This window comes from Podarcis liolepis (genome assembly GCF_965112155.1).
Source record: "Podarcis liolepis genome assembly, chromosome: 6".
Taxonomy (NCBI): domain Eukaryota; kingdom Metazoa; phylum Chordata; class Lepidosauria; order Squamata; family Lacertidae; genus Podarcis; species Podarcis liolepis.
In genome coordinates, this window is record NC_139559.1 from 33590311 (window position 1) to 33604644 (window position 14334).

Below are 14334 nucleotides of genomic sequence, written 5' to 3' on the forward strand. Positions count from 1 at the left end.
ATCAGGACAGCATTTTATTGGCTTTATTGTATAAGGTGCCCTGAGAGTATTCATATATCAGGACAGCATATAAAATAAAAATATATGTAATGAAGTCCAGAGATAGCAGCTAAGAGCTAGACATTTTTTCTCCTGCAGAAACTGAACTGTCAACCCTGTAAACAAATATATGCAGTTATTTTTCTTCTATTTGAAAGAGCAGGTAGACAGTGGGCCAGTAGTGGGCCACTGGGCAATTTCTAATGGGCTACTTAATATATTCTAGAATTAGCATAAAGAAATCCATATTACATTAAGTGCTGCTTGATCCTGAACATTCTTAAACTGAATTTCTACTCTTGTATAACTCCTTAAAAGAGCAATGAAACAATTTTAAAGCTGTGTCATTAGTGAACTTTAGAACTGACATTGAAGTAAGAGTGACAGTGCAGTCCACATAGGTTATTTTGTCACTCTCTGCTGACTCACTCCTACTCACTGCACCTATCACCTCTCATGTGTGGAAGCTACCCTTCGCAACCAACAATAGGCTAATGCTTATATTTTAACAAGAATCAAATTATGCACAATGCCAAAAGAAATATAAGTTAGCACAAAGGCAGTGAACTGGTTTTCATATTCATACAAAACCATGATTCATACTATGTTCACAAACTGGTAGGAGCCCAAGCAAGGCTTGATGTAGCCTTGACCTCTCCCCTCTCCCATGCACCTGGGAGAAGGATCTGTGCAGTGTTTAGCTTTGCTTTCAGACAATCTTGACTTGTTATTACAACCCAGTCATTGTGGTTTAAAATAAACTCTAACTAAACAAGCCAGCTCTGTCACACATAACTTAAACGCGGCTTGTTTTGAAACTGATCAGTGTTTTAAATCACAACCTCTGGTTCATACATAACAAGACAAGATTCTCAGAAAGCAGAAGTAAATGTTGCAAAAGTACCGTTCCATACTTGCAGGAGAGAGAATGGTGAAGCATGTGAGCCCAAAGTTTCGCTCCAGCTGACATGTGTCAAGTTCAATTCTGGATGGGCAGTAACACTCCCACTTTGACAAATTGGAGGGGACCACCCACCTGTCCATCACCTGACATCATTATGATAGCAGATAATTGGCAGGTGGGCGATTCCACCCACCTGTCAATGTTGGCCCGTAGGCATGGGAGAAAAGGTTCCAGCCTACCAGGCCACGAAGGTCTCCCACCCCAGCTCATATGACTAAGAACATGACATCTGAATTGAATCAATGTAATAAATAAGGAATGACAGGAAGCTCATTGTGTATAATCCCTCCTGCTCTCCCTATTTACATAACAAGATTGACAAGACAGCCTAACTGGGTAAGCTATGGACAGTTACCTAACGATGGTACCATGCTCCAAATTCCAGGATGGTGGCTCACAATGTTTCATATAGATGCTAAATAGCACAGTAGATAGCCCCTGAGCAACTCAGCAGCAGTCACTGATGCTACTTTCTGTGCCTAGAAGCAGCAGAGAAACTGCTGTAGTACAGTGTTTCCAGTCCTCAAAGTTCTTCCACAAGGACACTGTGGTCATTGGTGTTGAAATCTGCTAGGCGATCCAAGGAGAGCCAACATGGCTACATTCACCCTCTTGTCCAATTAATTAATCAGGATGACCAAGGCTGTTTCTAGGCCTGAAGCCAGAATGAAGTGTTGAAATGTGTCTAGACAATCTGCTTCCTCCAGGCATACCTGCAAAAAGACTGTCCACCACCCTCTCAATCACATTACCCAGAAAGGGAATATTAAAGACTAGGTGATATTTTTCTTGGTCCAGGAAGGTGACTCTACCACTACCTGACCTTCAGGAGAGGTAACACTACCACTACTTTCAAGGTGGTTGGCATAACTTCCTCATGTAGTTAACCACCCCCTGCACTCATTCAATCAATCGATCCCCTCTTACTAGATTTCACTGACCATGATGGGCAGGGATCAAGAGGCCATGTTGACCTCACACAAGTGTCCTTAGCTTTTTTCCTTAATGTAGAATCCAAGGTGAGTAGAAAGCAAAGACTATGCTGTATAATGGCTTTGCCAGCATCAGCAACATCTTTGGCAGACACCCAGACTGCACTTCTGAACCAAATACCTGAAGGTGTTCTGTATTCTGCAGCATTGGAAAGTACAGTGCCAACACGCAATCCTAAGTATGCTTTTTCTTTTTCTTTTTAGTAATTCAGTAAAATGTCATAGTAATGAAGTCATTCGTTAAGTTATTAAATTGTGTCAAATATTTGCAGGAGTGTGAAACATTGAGAAGTGTTTCATATTCTGAAATAGAAAATACTTCATGAGAGCAGTTATTTTTCTCTCACATACCTAATTTCCATTTTTTTCTTCTGCAGACCTCAAAAGGGAGAGGGAGCAAACCTCATCCCCAGGGCTTTCACATTTCTGTTTTCTGCTCAATAACACAATTAGGAGCAGACAGCAGCCATTCAGATTGATTCTTTTTCCTCCCAGCACAAAAGGTTTGGAGGGAAAACCCCAAGACACACATCAATGCCACATCACACAAAAAAAGAAATATGCTGACATTACAGTAGCGTTCTCCAATCTGGTGCCCTTCAAGTGTTGTTGTACTGCCACTCCCATCATCCCAGCCAACTGGCCATGCTGGCTACAATGAATGGGAATTGGGTGCCAAACATCTGGTGGGTTACAGATGCACTATCCCTGGCATACGGTGGCACAAGCAAGATTCTGAGCAGACTCTTTCTTCTAAGAAACTAGAGCATCTGCTGCTTCAAAGGGCTTGTACTCCAATCCTAAACACATTCAGGCTGAAGATTCAATATGGCAGCACATGCTACTCAATTGCACAGCTCCACTGCTCCTTTTGCTTAGCTAGTAATACAAACACTGGAGTGGCTGGCTTGGCTTTTTGTGCAAATCAGTGCTCATGGTTTCTCTCCAAACAAAACACATAAAGTAACATAATGCTAAGCCAGCTGCTTCAGGGTTTTGTTTCTTGACTAGGCAAAAGGAAGAGTGAGGTGAGTGTAGAAACACACGGTGCTTAATCATGCTACTTGTTTGTGGTAAGACATGGTTTGTTTCTAAACATGGCTCACTGTTGCATGCAAACAGGGCTGGTAAGATACTCGTGAGACCTTTGTAGATCAAATTAAAATCAAGACACTGCAAAGAAACAACAGTAGCTTAGAAGCCTAAAGTGAACAAGTTAAAAATAGAAGCCTGTTTTTCATATAGTCCGGAAATGGATGGTGAGCAGTTGCTGTGTCAGATCAATTCAGTACTTCAGAATATCCAAGAGCCAAGTTCAGTGAGGACCTGAAAGGCCACTGACACAAAGAAGATTAACAGTAGGTGATCATTCTTCAGTCAGAGATTTCACTAATTTTGATGACAAATCCTGGTAAAACGTGGAGGCTAACTGTAATTGGACCACTGCATATTTTTATTTACTGTCCTTAGGAAGCAAATTTGTAAAAGTTGGTTGTTTTTCAATTTAAGTTTTCTGAATCTTAAATCCTTTACAAGTTACCATGCCCCAGATGTCACATTGTACCACTAAACTGAACTATGACATCCATGTAAGTAACAAACATGTTCATTTAAACAATAGCTGAGTCCATATCAACCTTCTAAAAATATCTACAAAATATCTTTAGACTACTAAGGAAGAAAAGGGGATTGTTGCCATCAGCAGTTGGTGTGGCACCAATCACTAGCCACAGTTTCCCATTTCTTTTGATAGTGGGTACCAGAGCAATTGAGGAACTACTGCTGTAAAAAGATAGCTGCTATTGGTTGATATGAGGCAGCCATGGTACTGTCTCCTGTTCTTTTCTCCCTTCAAAAGTGGTGGACACTGCCAATGAAGCCTGCTTTCTGGTATGTTTACTGACAGAAAGGAACACCCTCCTTTCCTCAGAATTCCAAAAATACAGCTCCTATCTACTTCCTTGTGTCAGCAACATGAAGGGGTGGCTAGCACATTGAGGCAGTGCCACAAAGCCAGTGTCCCAACCCTGGTATAGCTGCCACTTACAAATAAGGTATAGGGGCAAGGCAGGGTGGCCTAAGTGCAGGTAAAAGAATTCACAAGAGCAGAAAATATAGGCAAACTGTGGTGCAAAAGAGCCCAATTTCTATCTTCAAATCTAGAAGTTGTCGCCCTACAGCTATTAACAGCACAATCCTAGGCATGTTGATTCAGAAGTTAATCCCATTAAGGTCATAATGGGATTTATTATCCAGTAATTGGGTCTAGTATTGCAGCCAAAGTGAATGTTTGAAATTAAATATTATAACTGGGCAGTACACCTCAATTTGAGATCAAGGAATGACCTCTAAAACACCAAGATCCAATCCAATGCAGGCCAACTACAAAAAGTTTAAAAATTCCTAACTCAACTAGTAAACATAAATCAACCAGGAGATAATAATGGAAGATTGATAAATCTAATAACTGAGATTCAGAAATAGACACAAGCTTGTCTTCAACAGCAGCTGATTCCAGTTATATAACAGAAAATGAAGTTGCAAGGAAAACTGAGAATTTCTTACTAAACAGGCACCCCCTATCTAGTATTCCACAGAGTACAAAATAATGATCTCTTTAAATCCACACCATAAAAGTAATGTACACAGGATTTAAAAGCTGGAGAGGGGCAATGGCAGGGGTAAGCAACCTTTTTCAGCCATGGGCCAGTCCACTATCCCTCAGACAATGTGGTGGGCCGGACTATATTTTTTTGGGGTGGGGATGAATGAATTCCTATCCCCCACAAATAACCCCGAGATGCATTTTAAATAAAAGGACACAATCTACTCATGTAAAAACACGCTGATTCCCAGACCATCTGTAGGCCGGATTGAGAAGGTGATTGGGCCGCATTCAGCCCATGGACCTTAGGTTGCCTACCCCTGGGCAAGGGTCTTGTCTGGTACTGAAATGACATCAAGGCAGATTCCAAGCAAGCCTCAATGAAAAGAGCTTTCCAAACTCAGGTTACCACCACTGAGTAGCTCAACCTCCATGAGGCCATCTACCACACACAAAATGGAGGGGACATCCAAAAAAATAGACTCTGTTGAGAATGTTAGTATATGGGGAAGAAAACGTGGAGGCAATAAGTCCTTCAAGTATCCCAGCCACAAAGCCCTAAAGGGCTTTTAGTGGTCAAAACCAGAACTTTGAATTGCACCTGTAAAATAACTAGGATCTATTAGATTCTGATAGCTTTTAAAAAAAATATTCTCTGCTTGTTTTTATAAAGTGCTTCCATGTGACTATAGAAAACACTTGGAACGCTCATTACACACCATTTCTGACAGAGGCAGGAAGGGGGGGAGCAGAAGAAAATACACTAGGTATGGCAGCAAAGAATTCACACCAAACAGAGGAGGACATGGTGAGCTCTAATCCCAGCTTCAATGTCACAGAATGTGAGGTGTGGGCTTGCCAAGTATTAAAGCCAGTAATGGAGAGCAGCTAGCAGCAGAGTCCATGGCATGAAGTCCTTGTGCTCAGCCTGTTGCAGAGACTAGCAGAGTCACAGTGAGGAGAACAATGATCAGCACAATATTTGGGGGTGGGAATATTTTCCAGATGATGTTCCCATATGATTCTGACCTTCTGAGGGATCTCAACCATAAAGTAATTCAGCACAACTGCTAAGTCCACAGAACAGACTATGTTCCACGCCAATAGCTGAGCAGAAGGCAATACATAGCCCAGGGATCACTTCCCTGAAATAGAATGGAATGATTTCCAGTTTACTCAAGATTGCACAGGATTTACGCCTACCTCTGTGGGATCACACAAAAATCCAAGCCAAGGAGAGGGATGTCACCATTATAGCAGTCACTTTCCCCAGCTGGGTACAACACTTTCTTTTCAGCCCACATGTAAGGCTGAATGTCATTTCTAGAGCTTTCTAATATTAAGGAAGTGTTTGCTTGGCAAAACATAACAGTTGGCTATGTGCAACAAAACACAGATCTTGTTCACATGTCATATCCTTTCAAACCTGATGTGACCAGCAGCAAAATCAGACACTTTTCCCCAAGAACAGGCATAGCTCCATTTTTCTCAATTATGTTTTAAATACATTTGGAGATCATAATACTTTTAGTCTAAGAATTATCAAGGTGCTACCAAATATGGTTACCAAGAGAACATCGCATGTAAGGCCTTAAAAGGATTTGACTATATGGCAAGCTGTACTACTCTTCAGATTAAGATTTTGCACTATATTAAGGATTCATTGACTTCTACAGTTACTGGCAAGCAGAACATTTAGTGCCACACTAGAAATCAGCAGCTCTTCATTTTTAAAACTTTTATGTAAGTATGTAAATATATGCTTCTTGGGCAATGAAACTCAAAGGTGAATAAGTAGTCATATCTCCACCAATCAGGGGAACCCTGACAACTGGGAAGCACTGGTCTGCGAGCGCTCCAGTTGGAGAACAGCCTTTACCAAAGGTGTCATGGACTTTGAAGGCACTCAAACTCAGAACACAAGGGAGAAACGTGCTAAGAGGAAGACATGCTTGGCAAATCCACAGCGTGATCAACTCCCGCCCGGAAACCAATGTCCCCACTGTGGAAGGGTGTGTGGATCCAGAATTGGCTTCCACAGTCACATACGGACTCATTGTTAAAACCATGTTTATGGAAGACAATCTTACTCGGCTATGAGTGATCATCGAAGAAGAAGAATCAGGGATGCATTCCCTGCATGATTCCTTGACCATTCCCGTGCCTGAAATTATGCCAAAATAAGTACAAATGTGCTTATTATGCATAACTTATGCTTTTTCACATTACTGAAACTTTGTTTATGCTCTTCAGTACTTATCAGGATGGATTAAAATGATCACACCAGTCTTCTTTGGGCACTCAATGAAACTTTTACCTCTCATTTCAGGGTAAATAGCAGGAGAATATCAAGGCAACATGTTCTAGTCACTCACAGTATCAAACACTTAAATATGATTACATATAAATTCAGTTTGCATGAGAAGTGAATCATGCATGTGTTATTTAGATATTTCTAAATGTCTTAAATGTTTTATCTCCTGCACTATGAAGATGCTTTTGTCATTTTAAGAGTATCCTCCCAGGATATTTTTGGTACTTGCAGTACATTAGGGATTCTATTAATAGAATTCTATGTTGCTTATCTCAGACCCTGGCACCTTGTGGTCTCTGTAAAGGTTGCCAAGAGAAAAGGTTTTGAAAGTCAAAAGTATCACAGCAACTCTTATATGGAAAGCAGTAGCCAAATCATAATCTTGAGGTTACTGACAATGCTTCACAAATTAACAAAGAACAATAATAATTTCAGTAGCTTTCAATGCTTTAGAAGCACATTAAGCTGAAACCATGGCCAGGCCAAATATAACTTTTCTAGGAGCTTCTTAGTTTGTAATGGTATCTTCCAATCTAGTGCCCTGGTTTAGAACTCTGGAGAGAGTCGTGTAAGTGAAAGGGCAGAATGTAAGGAAGGGAAGTCCCTCTTATAAATAGCTGTGACAGATAATGTTTTTACTGAAGCATATTCTATCAAGTTATGAACTCTCCTGTAGGTCAAGACCGAAAAAGGTAGCTTAGTATTAAACAAATTCCTCAGGCAATTCACAATTTAAACTGTAAACATGAAACTTTAGCCTACACTTACCAAACTAGTTTGACCTTGCCCTGATCTTTTTTTTTGGGGGGGGGGGGAGATTTCCAGCCAAGTCTGGTTTGCCCATATATTCAATCCTCTCTCCTTTTGGACGAAAGAGGAGACAATGTAGGTTAAAACTAACTGAATTTATTTGTATGGTCTTATCTTCCCCCAGAGGATTTCTGGTAAGAGAATGTAAGTGTGTTCACAGTAAATGGCAGAACATTGCATTTGTGCTGCAACAGGAGAAAGAAAACACAATTTGGGTGGATATTGCTATCCAGATAGCAAAAGCCCTGCCAGAACGAATAAATGAGAAGAGCATCGTGCTGACAGAAAGCAGTAAGTTACAAGAGATACGGCTGAGAGAAGTGTGATTCAACTGGCACAGCCACAGAAAGGTTAGCAATGTTCACTGGCACAAGGACTTTAAAGGCTGCACTCAAGGAGAACAGAGGAGAAACTAGCTGATTTCAAGTTCCACTGATGCCCAGCATCTGCTGCAATGCCATCACCATGCGCCTTGCCACCCACAAGCAAAACAAGGCACTACTTGTTCTCCATCCTACAGTGCCCAGGGAGGGCCGGGGATGTGTCTGTAAAGTGAAGCCAGCTCTCACCTAAGACTACTTCCAGTAAAGAAAGTGCACCCCTTCCAGAAAATTGGAGAGGGGAAAGGGATAGAGGCAGATCCTGCAGGGTATGAGTCATGCCATGGATCCTTGGCACAAGGCTATGTGCACCGCTGACTATTCCCACAAGGAATAATAGCGTTACTCCACCTGTGAAAGGGTCAATCCTAGGTGAAGAGGCAGGAAAATAAAAACTGGAGTGGTGGTGGTGTTGGAAGAGGAAAAGGGGGAAAGAATGATGAAGAAAACTTTGATCCCAGTTCACTAGAAGGCAGTGGACAGGCTCTGCTGACCTGCCCTTCAAGCCTTCTTCTCTCCCCCATTCATCCCATCTATAGGTCATTACCCTAAAAGCAATGGGAAATGAGGCAATGCTATCATGCGTAAGGTGCGGGAGGACAGGAGGTGGGTGGAAGGGTCGGCCTTCCCCTCCCTCTCGCCCCCCCGCCCCCCCAATCCCTGCCGGAGGGGCTGACAGGTCGAGGGAGGGAGGGAGGGAGGTTCGCCTCCCCGGGATACCTGGTGCAGCGCCGTCAGCCCGTCCACGTTGGCCGTGTTGAGGCGGGCTCCGCGGGCCAGCAAGCGCTTCACCTCCTCGGTGTCGCCGCTGGAGCAGGCAGCCAGGAAGACGGCGCCGTCCTCGAAGCGGACGCGGGGCCCGCCGCGGCGCCGGCTCCGGACGGGAGCCGCCGGCTCCAGCTCGGTCAAGGAGCCCTTCCAGCGCTTCAGCTGCTCCGCCCGCCGCAGACGCGCCGACTCGGCCCGCTTCACCCCCAAGTGCCCCGGCTCAGACATGGCGGAAGCGCCGCCGACGCCGCTCGCTGCTGGGCGGCCGACACCGCCTCGCCGCTCTCGGCGCCCCAGGGACCCTCGCAGAACGCCTCAGCCCGGGGAAGAGCGAACGGGCTCTGCCGCCATCTTTACAACTTCCCCCTGCCCGTCCCTCCCCCCTCGCCTGCAGCGCCGGAGTTGAGTGCGGCGCGGGCGCAGACGGCGCCTCCCGAGCATCATGGGAAAGGTAGTTCTGAGAGGGGGGTGCCCCGATGGGGATCCTTGGGGGGACTACACCTCCCAGGAGCCTCTGCGTCGCCAGGTTTGCCAGGTTACTTTTTTTTATCCGGGGGAGTAGGAAAAGAGGGAGATAGAAAGTGAGAGAAGGAATGAAAGGTGGGTGGCTGGGTGGGTGGTTATTGTAGCATTATCCCCGAGATATTGAGTGCCTTGAACAAAGGGGAAATGCTGAATTGTTATTATTCTTACTACCTGTAACAGAATACTGCTGCCACATATTTAGGCAGCATTTTCCTCTGCTCGTTGCATTTATACACCAGGATAAAGAATGGCTACCTAAGGAGGTGAGGAATGGAATTAGACTGGGGGGCTGTAAGATTTGCGTTAAAAGCTCGCTTCTTCCGTGGCACAGCGCTGAGTAAGTCACTTTTTCTTAGCTTCAGCAAAACGAAGAAAGAGTGAATTGCTTTTGCAAACACAGAATGCAAAGCAGATAAAACTGATTATCTTGTATAAATCATAAACAGGAATAATAGAAATGATACAGTGGAGTAAAGAGATCTTCCTTCTGTGGGGTTAAGAGTAGTATGATGCATGGGCGTAGCCAGGATTTTTGTTAGGGCGGGCAGGACTTTTTTGGGGGGGAAGAACCGACGTGATTGGCCAGTTAGTTAAGCATTTATATTGTTTTACTTGCTCTAGAGGGGGCAACTGCCCCCCGCCTGCCCCCCTTTGCTAAGCCCATGAGATAATGCATGTTTCTGCAACATGGTCTTGGAGGGTATTGGGATTTGTAAAGCAGCTTCGGTGTTTCTTTGATACTTATTTTGCCTCATTAGCTCCATCTTGTGGGTGGTTTAGCTCTTAGCATTCCTGGCATTTGTTTGAGAATTTAATAATTGGCCAAATGAGTGTCACACATTATAGCTATCATTGGGCTTTATTTTAATGACCTGTCACCATTCGTTTGGTGGGGGAGTTCTAGAATCACTATAAATAGTGCATTCACAACATGGCAGCCATTTTAAAAGGTGGATAATATAACTATGTGCTTATGTACGTTTCCGAGCACAATTCAAAGTGCTGGTTGTTGACCTTTAAAGCCCTTAAACGGCCTCGGCCCTGTATACCTGAAGGAGCGTCTCCACCCCCATCATTCTGCCCAGATGCTGAGGTCCAGCACCGAGGGCCTTCTGGCGGTTCCCTCATTGCGAGAAGCAAAGCTACAGGGAACCAGACAGAGGGCCTTCTCGGTAGTGGCGCCCGCCCTGTGGAACGCTCTCCCATCAGATGTCAAAAAGATAAACAACTACCTGACATTCAGAAGACATCTTAAGGCAGCCCTGTTCAGGGAAGTTTTAAATGTGTGATATTTTAGTGTTTTTTAGTTTCTATGGAAGCCGCCCAGAGTGGCTGGGGAAACCCAGCCAGATGGGCGGGGTACAAATAATAAATTATTATTATTATTATTATTATTATTATTATTATTATTATGGCAGAGCAGCCTCTGATACTAACTGTGCAAGGAGTGTGATCCCAACACACACTCACATCCTAATTTTGATGACAGGAAGGAGGGACATCTCAAATGGATGGGAGGGGGATCCACCATGGTGGAAGTTCCAGCTGTGCCCTATCACCTGGGATAGCAAGCATAAAGCCCTCTAATGGGGCATTTGGGGGTGGAACAGGGATCCAAAGTCCTGCATATTCCCAAGGGGCCCAGTCTTTGAAGCCCTCAGCTACACCAGCCAGGAGCTGACAGAGTGGAACTGGGGGCTTAAATAGGAGGGTGTTGTATTATCACCTAAAATGAGATTCCACGTCTGCAGATGGGAGCAGACCCACTCCCTCATGGAGAACATGCACATGCACTCTCGACTTTCCCATAAAGCAAGGAAGTCTTGTAACTGAGGATGTCATGACTTGGTCTGCTGTCTAACCTGCACCATTTCTTGCCTTCATAAAGATAATTTTCTTACTTACACATAAGAGCCCCCATCTGTGTGTGTTGGGCATGGGGCAGGACAATTGCTCTGTCTACTAATTACTGTAGTAATTAATGTGTGGAGTTTTTACACACATGTTCTGTGAATGAAGGGAAGGTAGCCAGTCTGGGATTAAGAATTCCCACAGGTCCTGGGGACAGAAGGCTGTGAGCTGAAGGCTGTGAAGGTGATATTCTAAAGGAAGAAGGTGATATTCTAATGGAAGAGGAACAAAATAACATTGGAGTGTGATATTCCAAGCCCCAACTGCACTGAGCCACCTGCAAGCTCCCAACTGACATCACAGAAATGATAGCTAGAGGCCACATAATTCTGCCATGCGGAAAGGCTGCAAACTCCTTAGCTAAAGGGTAAAAATTCAAGCACTCATCAGGCCCCTGGCAGGATGAGAGGACTCACTTCCCTGTTGTCCATTGCTGGAGCAAACTTTGGTGCTGTCCCTGGTGCTGCTGATCCCACCTCCCGTTTTCCCATCTGCTATAGCCTCCCGTCAAGCTACCTGACTCCAGCTCTTTGTTGCCTGCTACTTGGTACATGCACCCAACTGCACATTGTTCAAAGTGGGTCCTTGAGGATCTTTTTCTGACACTATATTGGTCAACCCCATATCACAACACAAGAAACAGGATTACTTTCAAACTAGCAACTTTCTAAGTTATATAGTGGAAGATGAATACCATATCAGCAACTGAACTGGCTCTCTTTGTCACAATTTAGTACAGAAATATGCTCCACAACTATACATCTGTCCCTGATTTTAAAGGAACTGAGTTTATTTCAGAACAGCTCCAAATATATTTTGTTATTTCAATCTTTGATCAACCAGCTTCATCTTTGTCTCTTTTCCAACATTGTTCCATATAGCTAACTGCAGACATTGCATGTAAATAGTTTCATGACCTTTGTCTGAGTCTTGGCTGATTTGATTTTTGGAACGATTGGATTTATTATCTTTACCTTTCATTTCTGTCCATGATTACACAAAGAAGTGTGATTGATTAAAAACAATAAAACATTGAAACATAAAGAACATAATGAAAACATACACCTTATCCAGCTGGAAAAATAAATGAACTATTCTCCTCTAAACTTCTTATCGTGATGTGTTATTTGGTAATTATCGGATAGAATTAAAAAATACCTTGCTGGCACTCAATTAGCATTTAAGTACTGTGTGTAACAGTACCACTTAAACACCAGGGGGCAGCTGCACCCTTGAGACTTCATCAATTTGAGAAGAAGAAATCCCACAGCTATATTACAATGCAACATTCTTCTTCAGTGACTCTTTAGGAGGAAAATGTTAAATGTTACCTTCTCCAACACTTGAGATTTGAAACACATTGTTTCTTTGTTGAATATATTTATTTTGTATCCCTCATTTCTTTTTCTTCTCTCCAACAAAGTACAAAGAGAAACTGTCAATATAACATAAATTATATAACAATCATATCATATCATACACCTCCCACTGTGCAAGTGGAAGTTGTTTCACTTGCACAGTTATTTAGTTTGATACCTACCTGCATATTTACTCAGAAGTAAGTCCCACATTGCATTCAATGGGGTTTATTTCCAAATAAATGTATACACATCAGAAGTCAACATTTTGATAAAACATTTAGCCCGTGTACCACACACACACTAAATCAGATCTAGATTTTTCCAGTGCTAGTTTTTTTTTTGGGGGGGGGGGGTTCAATGAATAATCATCTCATATTTCATTACTACTGGATATGCTGCTGTAGTTAATATAATGAACTTGCATAAAAAGAAGGAACGCAATCAGTGTTCCATCCCATGTTTTTGCCTTAGGCTGCTGATATATACAGAAATGCAGTGTGGAAATTAGTCTTCCTTTCTTTGCCACTATTGTATATATTTCCTGTTCTATTTATGGTTACACAAAGACGCTCTGAGCATTCCACAGCCTTATAGAACCTCTGAGACTAGCATTCAATGGAAGCCTTTGTCTGAGGTGGCAAGAAACTGGTGGCATTTAGTCATATGATAGTTGCTGCTATTTCTTTAAAAACTGCAATATTTTTCACTTATTAGATTTACCATCTTGCATTACAAATTACCATTAAGTAGCCTCACTCATATTAATATCTATAATCAATGAATTGAGTGAGCAAATAAGCCACAGAAGCAAATGTGTAAATGACTCACAGATTCTCTGTTGGCACTTCTTAGGCAATGTTCACTGTTCACGGTGATACATTGCGTAACTCATGCATCTCGCTGTGGTAGAAGTACACAAGGTTCCTTGATGGATGTTTCAAAGAAAACTCAAATAAAAGATGCATAAAGGGCTTCGGCAAACCATTGGCACTTTTTTTTTTTCAATTAGCCCTGCTGGCATTTCTCAAGAAAACCTCATTTCAATGGAATGATCATAGAAGTGGAAGAGGTTCAGAAAAAAGCAAGCCAATGCTCAAAGTGTTGGAGGATCTTTCCCATGAAGAAAAGCCAAAGAGGTTAGGGCTCAATACTTTTCAAAACACAAGACAAAGGCAATAAAATAAAATAAGAACAGCATGGGAAAGAGATGTGGATAGAGAACATTGTCAACACAATGTTTAATTAACACACAAATTTAACTAGTGCAAGATGTGCTGATGATTGGTAGCTTTCTAAAAAGGTCCAGCAAATTAATGACAGTTAAATAGAACCACCATGTTCAGAAGCAGTTTTCACCCAGGGTTATAGATGGCTAGGAATAAGCTAGGATCATTGACATGCTGCACTTGTGAGCACATCTAAGTGGCTGGTTGTAGTATTGCAACCTTAAATACTTTAAATATATATACATCCCTACTTACCTCTTCTTTCTTTCTGGTATGTTATGATATGTTCACTAATCAATAAAAATAGTCGCCCATCAGTAACAACACCGAACCAGGAAGTATTTCCGAATATTCCCTTTGAAGCTTCCACATTTTGTTTGAAGTATTTCTCGCATGTGTTATCAGAAAGGAAAGCACTAAGACTACAAGCCTATGCTGA

General features: G+C 42.7%; 1 protein-coding gene across 15 annotated transcripts in view; it reads right to left on the minus strand.

The window, feature by feature from the left end:
• PPP1R12B (protein phosphatase 1 regulatory subunit 12B) overlaps positions 1-9302 on the minus strand; it is a 103435-nt gene extending 94133 nt beyond the window's left edge. For all 15 annotated transcript variants that reach the window (XR_014527413.1, XR_014527414.1, XR_014527415.1 and 12 more), the window contains exon 1: positions 8825-9302. Coding sequence is in view for 9 of the 15 variants with exons in the window: in XM_083508544.1 (XP_083364670.1) it covers positions 8825-9100 (276 nt within the window). In the remaining 6 variants the exon portion in view is untranslated. The remainder of the gene's footprint in view (positions 1-8824) is intronic.
• Between the last annotated feature and the right edge of the window lie 5032 nt (positions 9303-14334).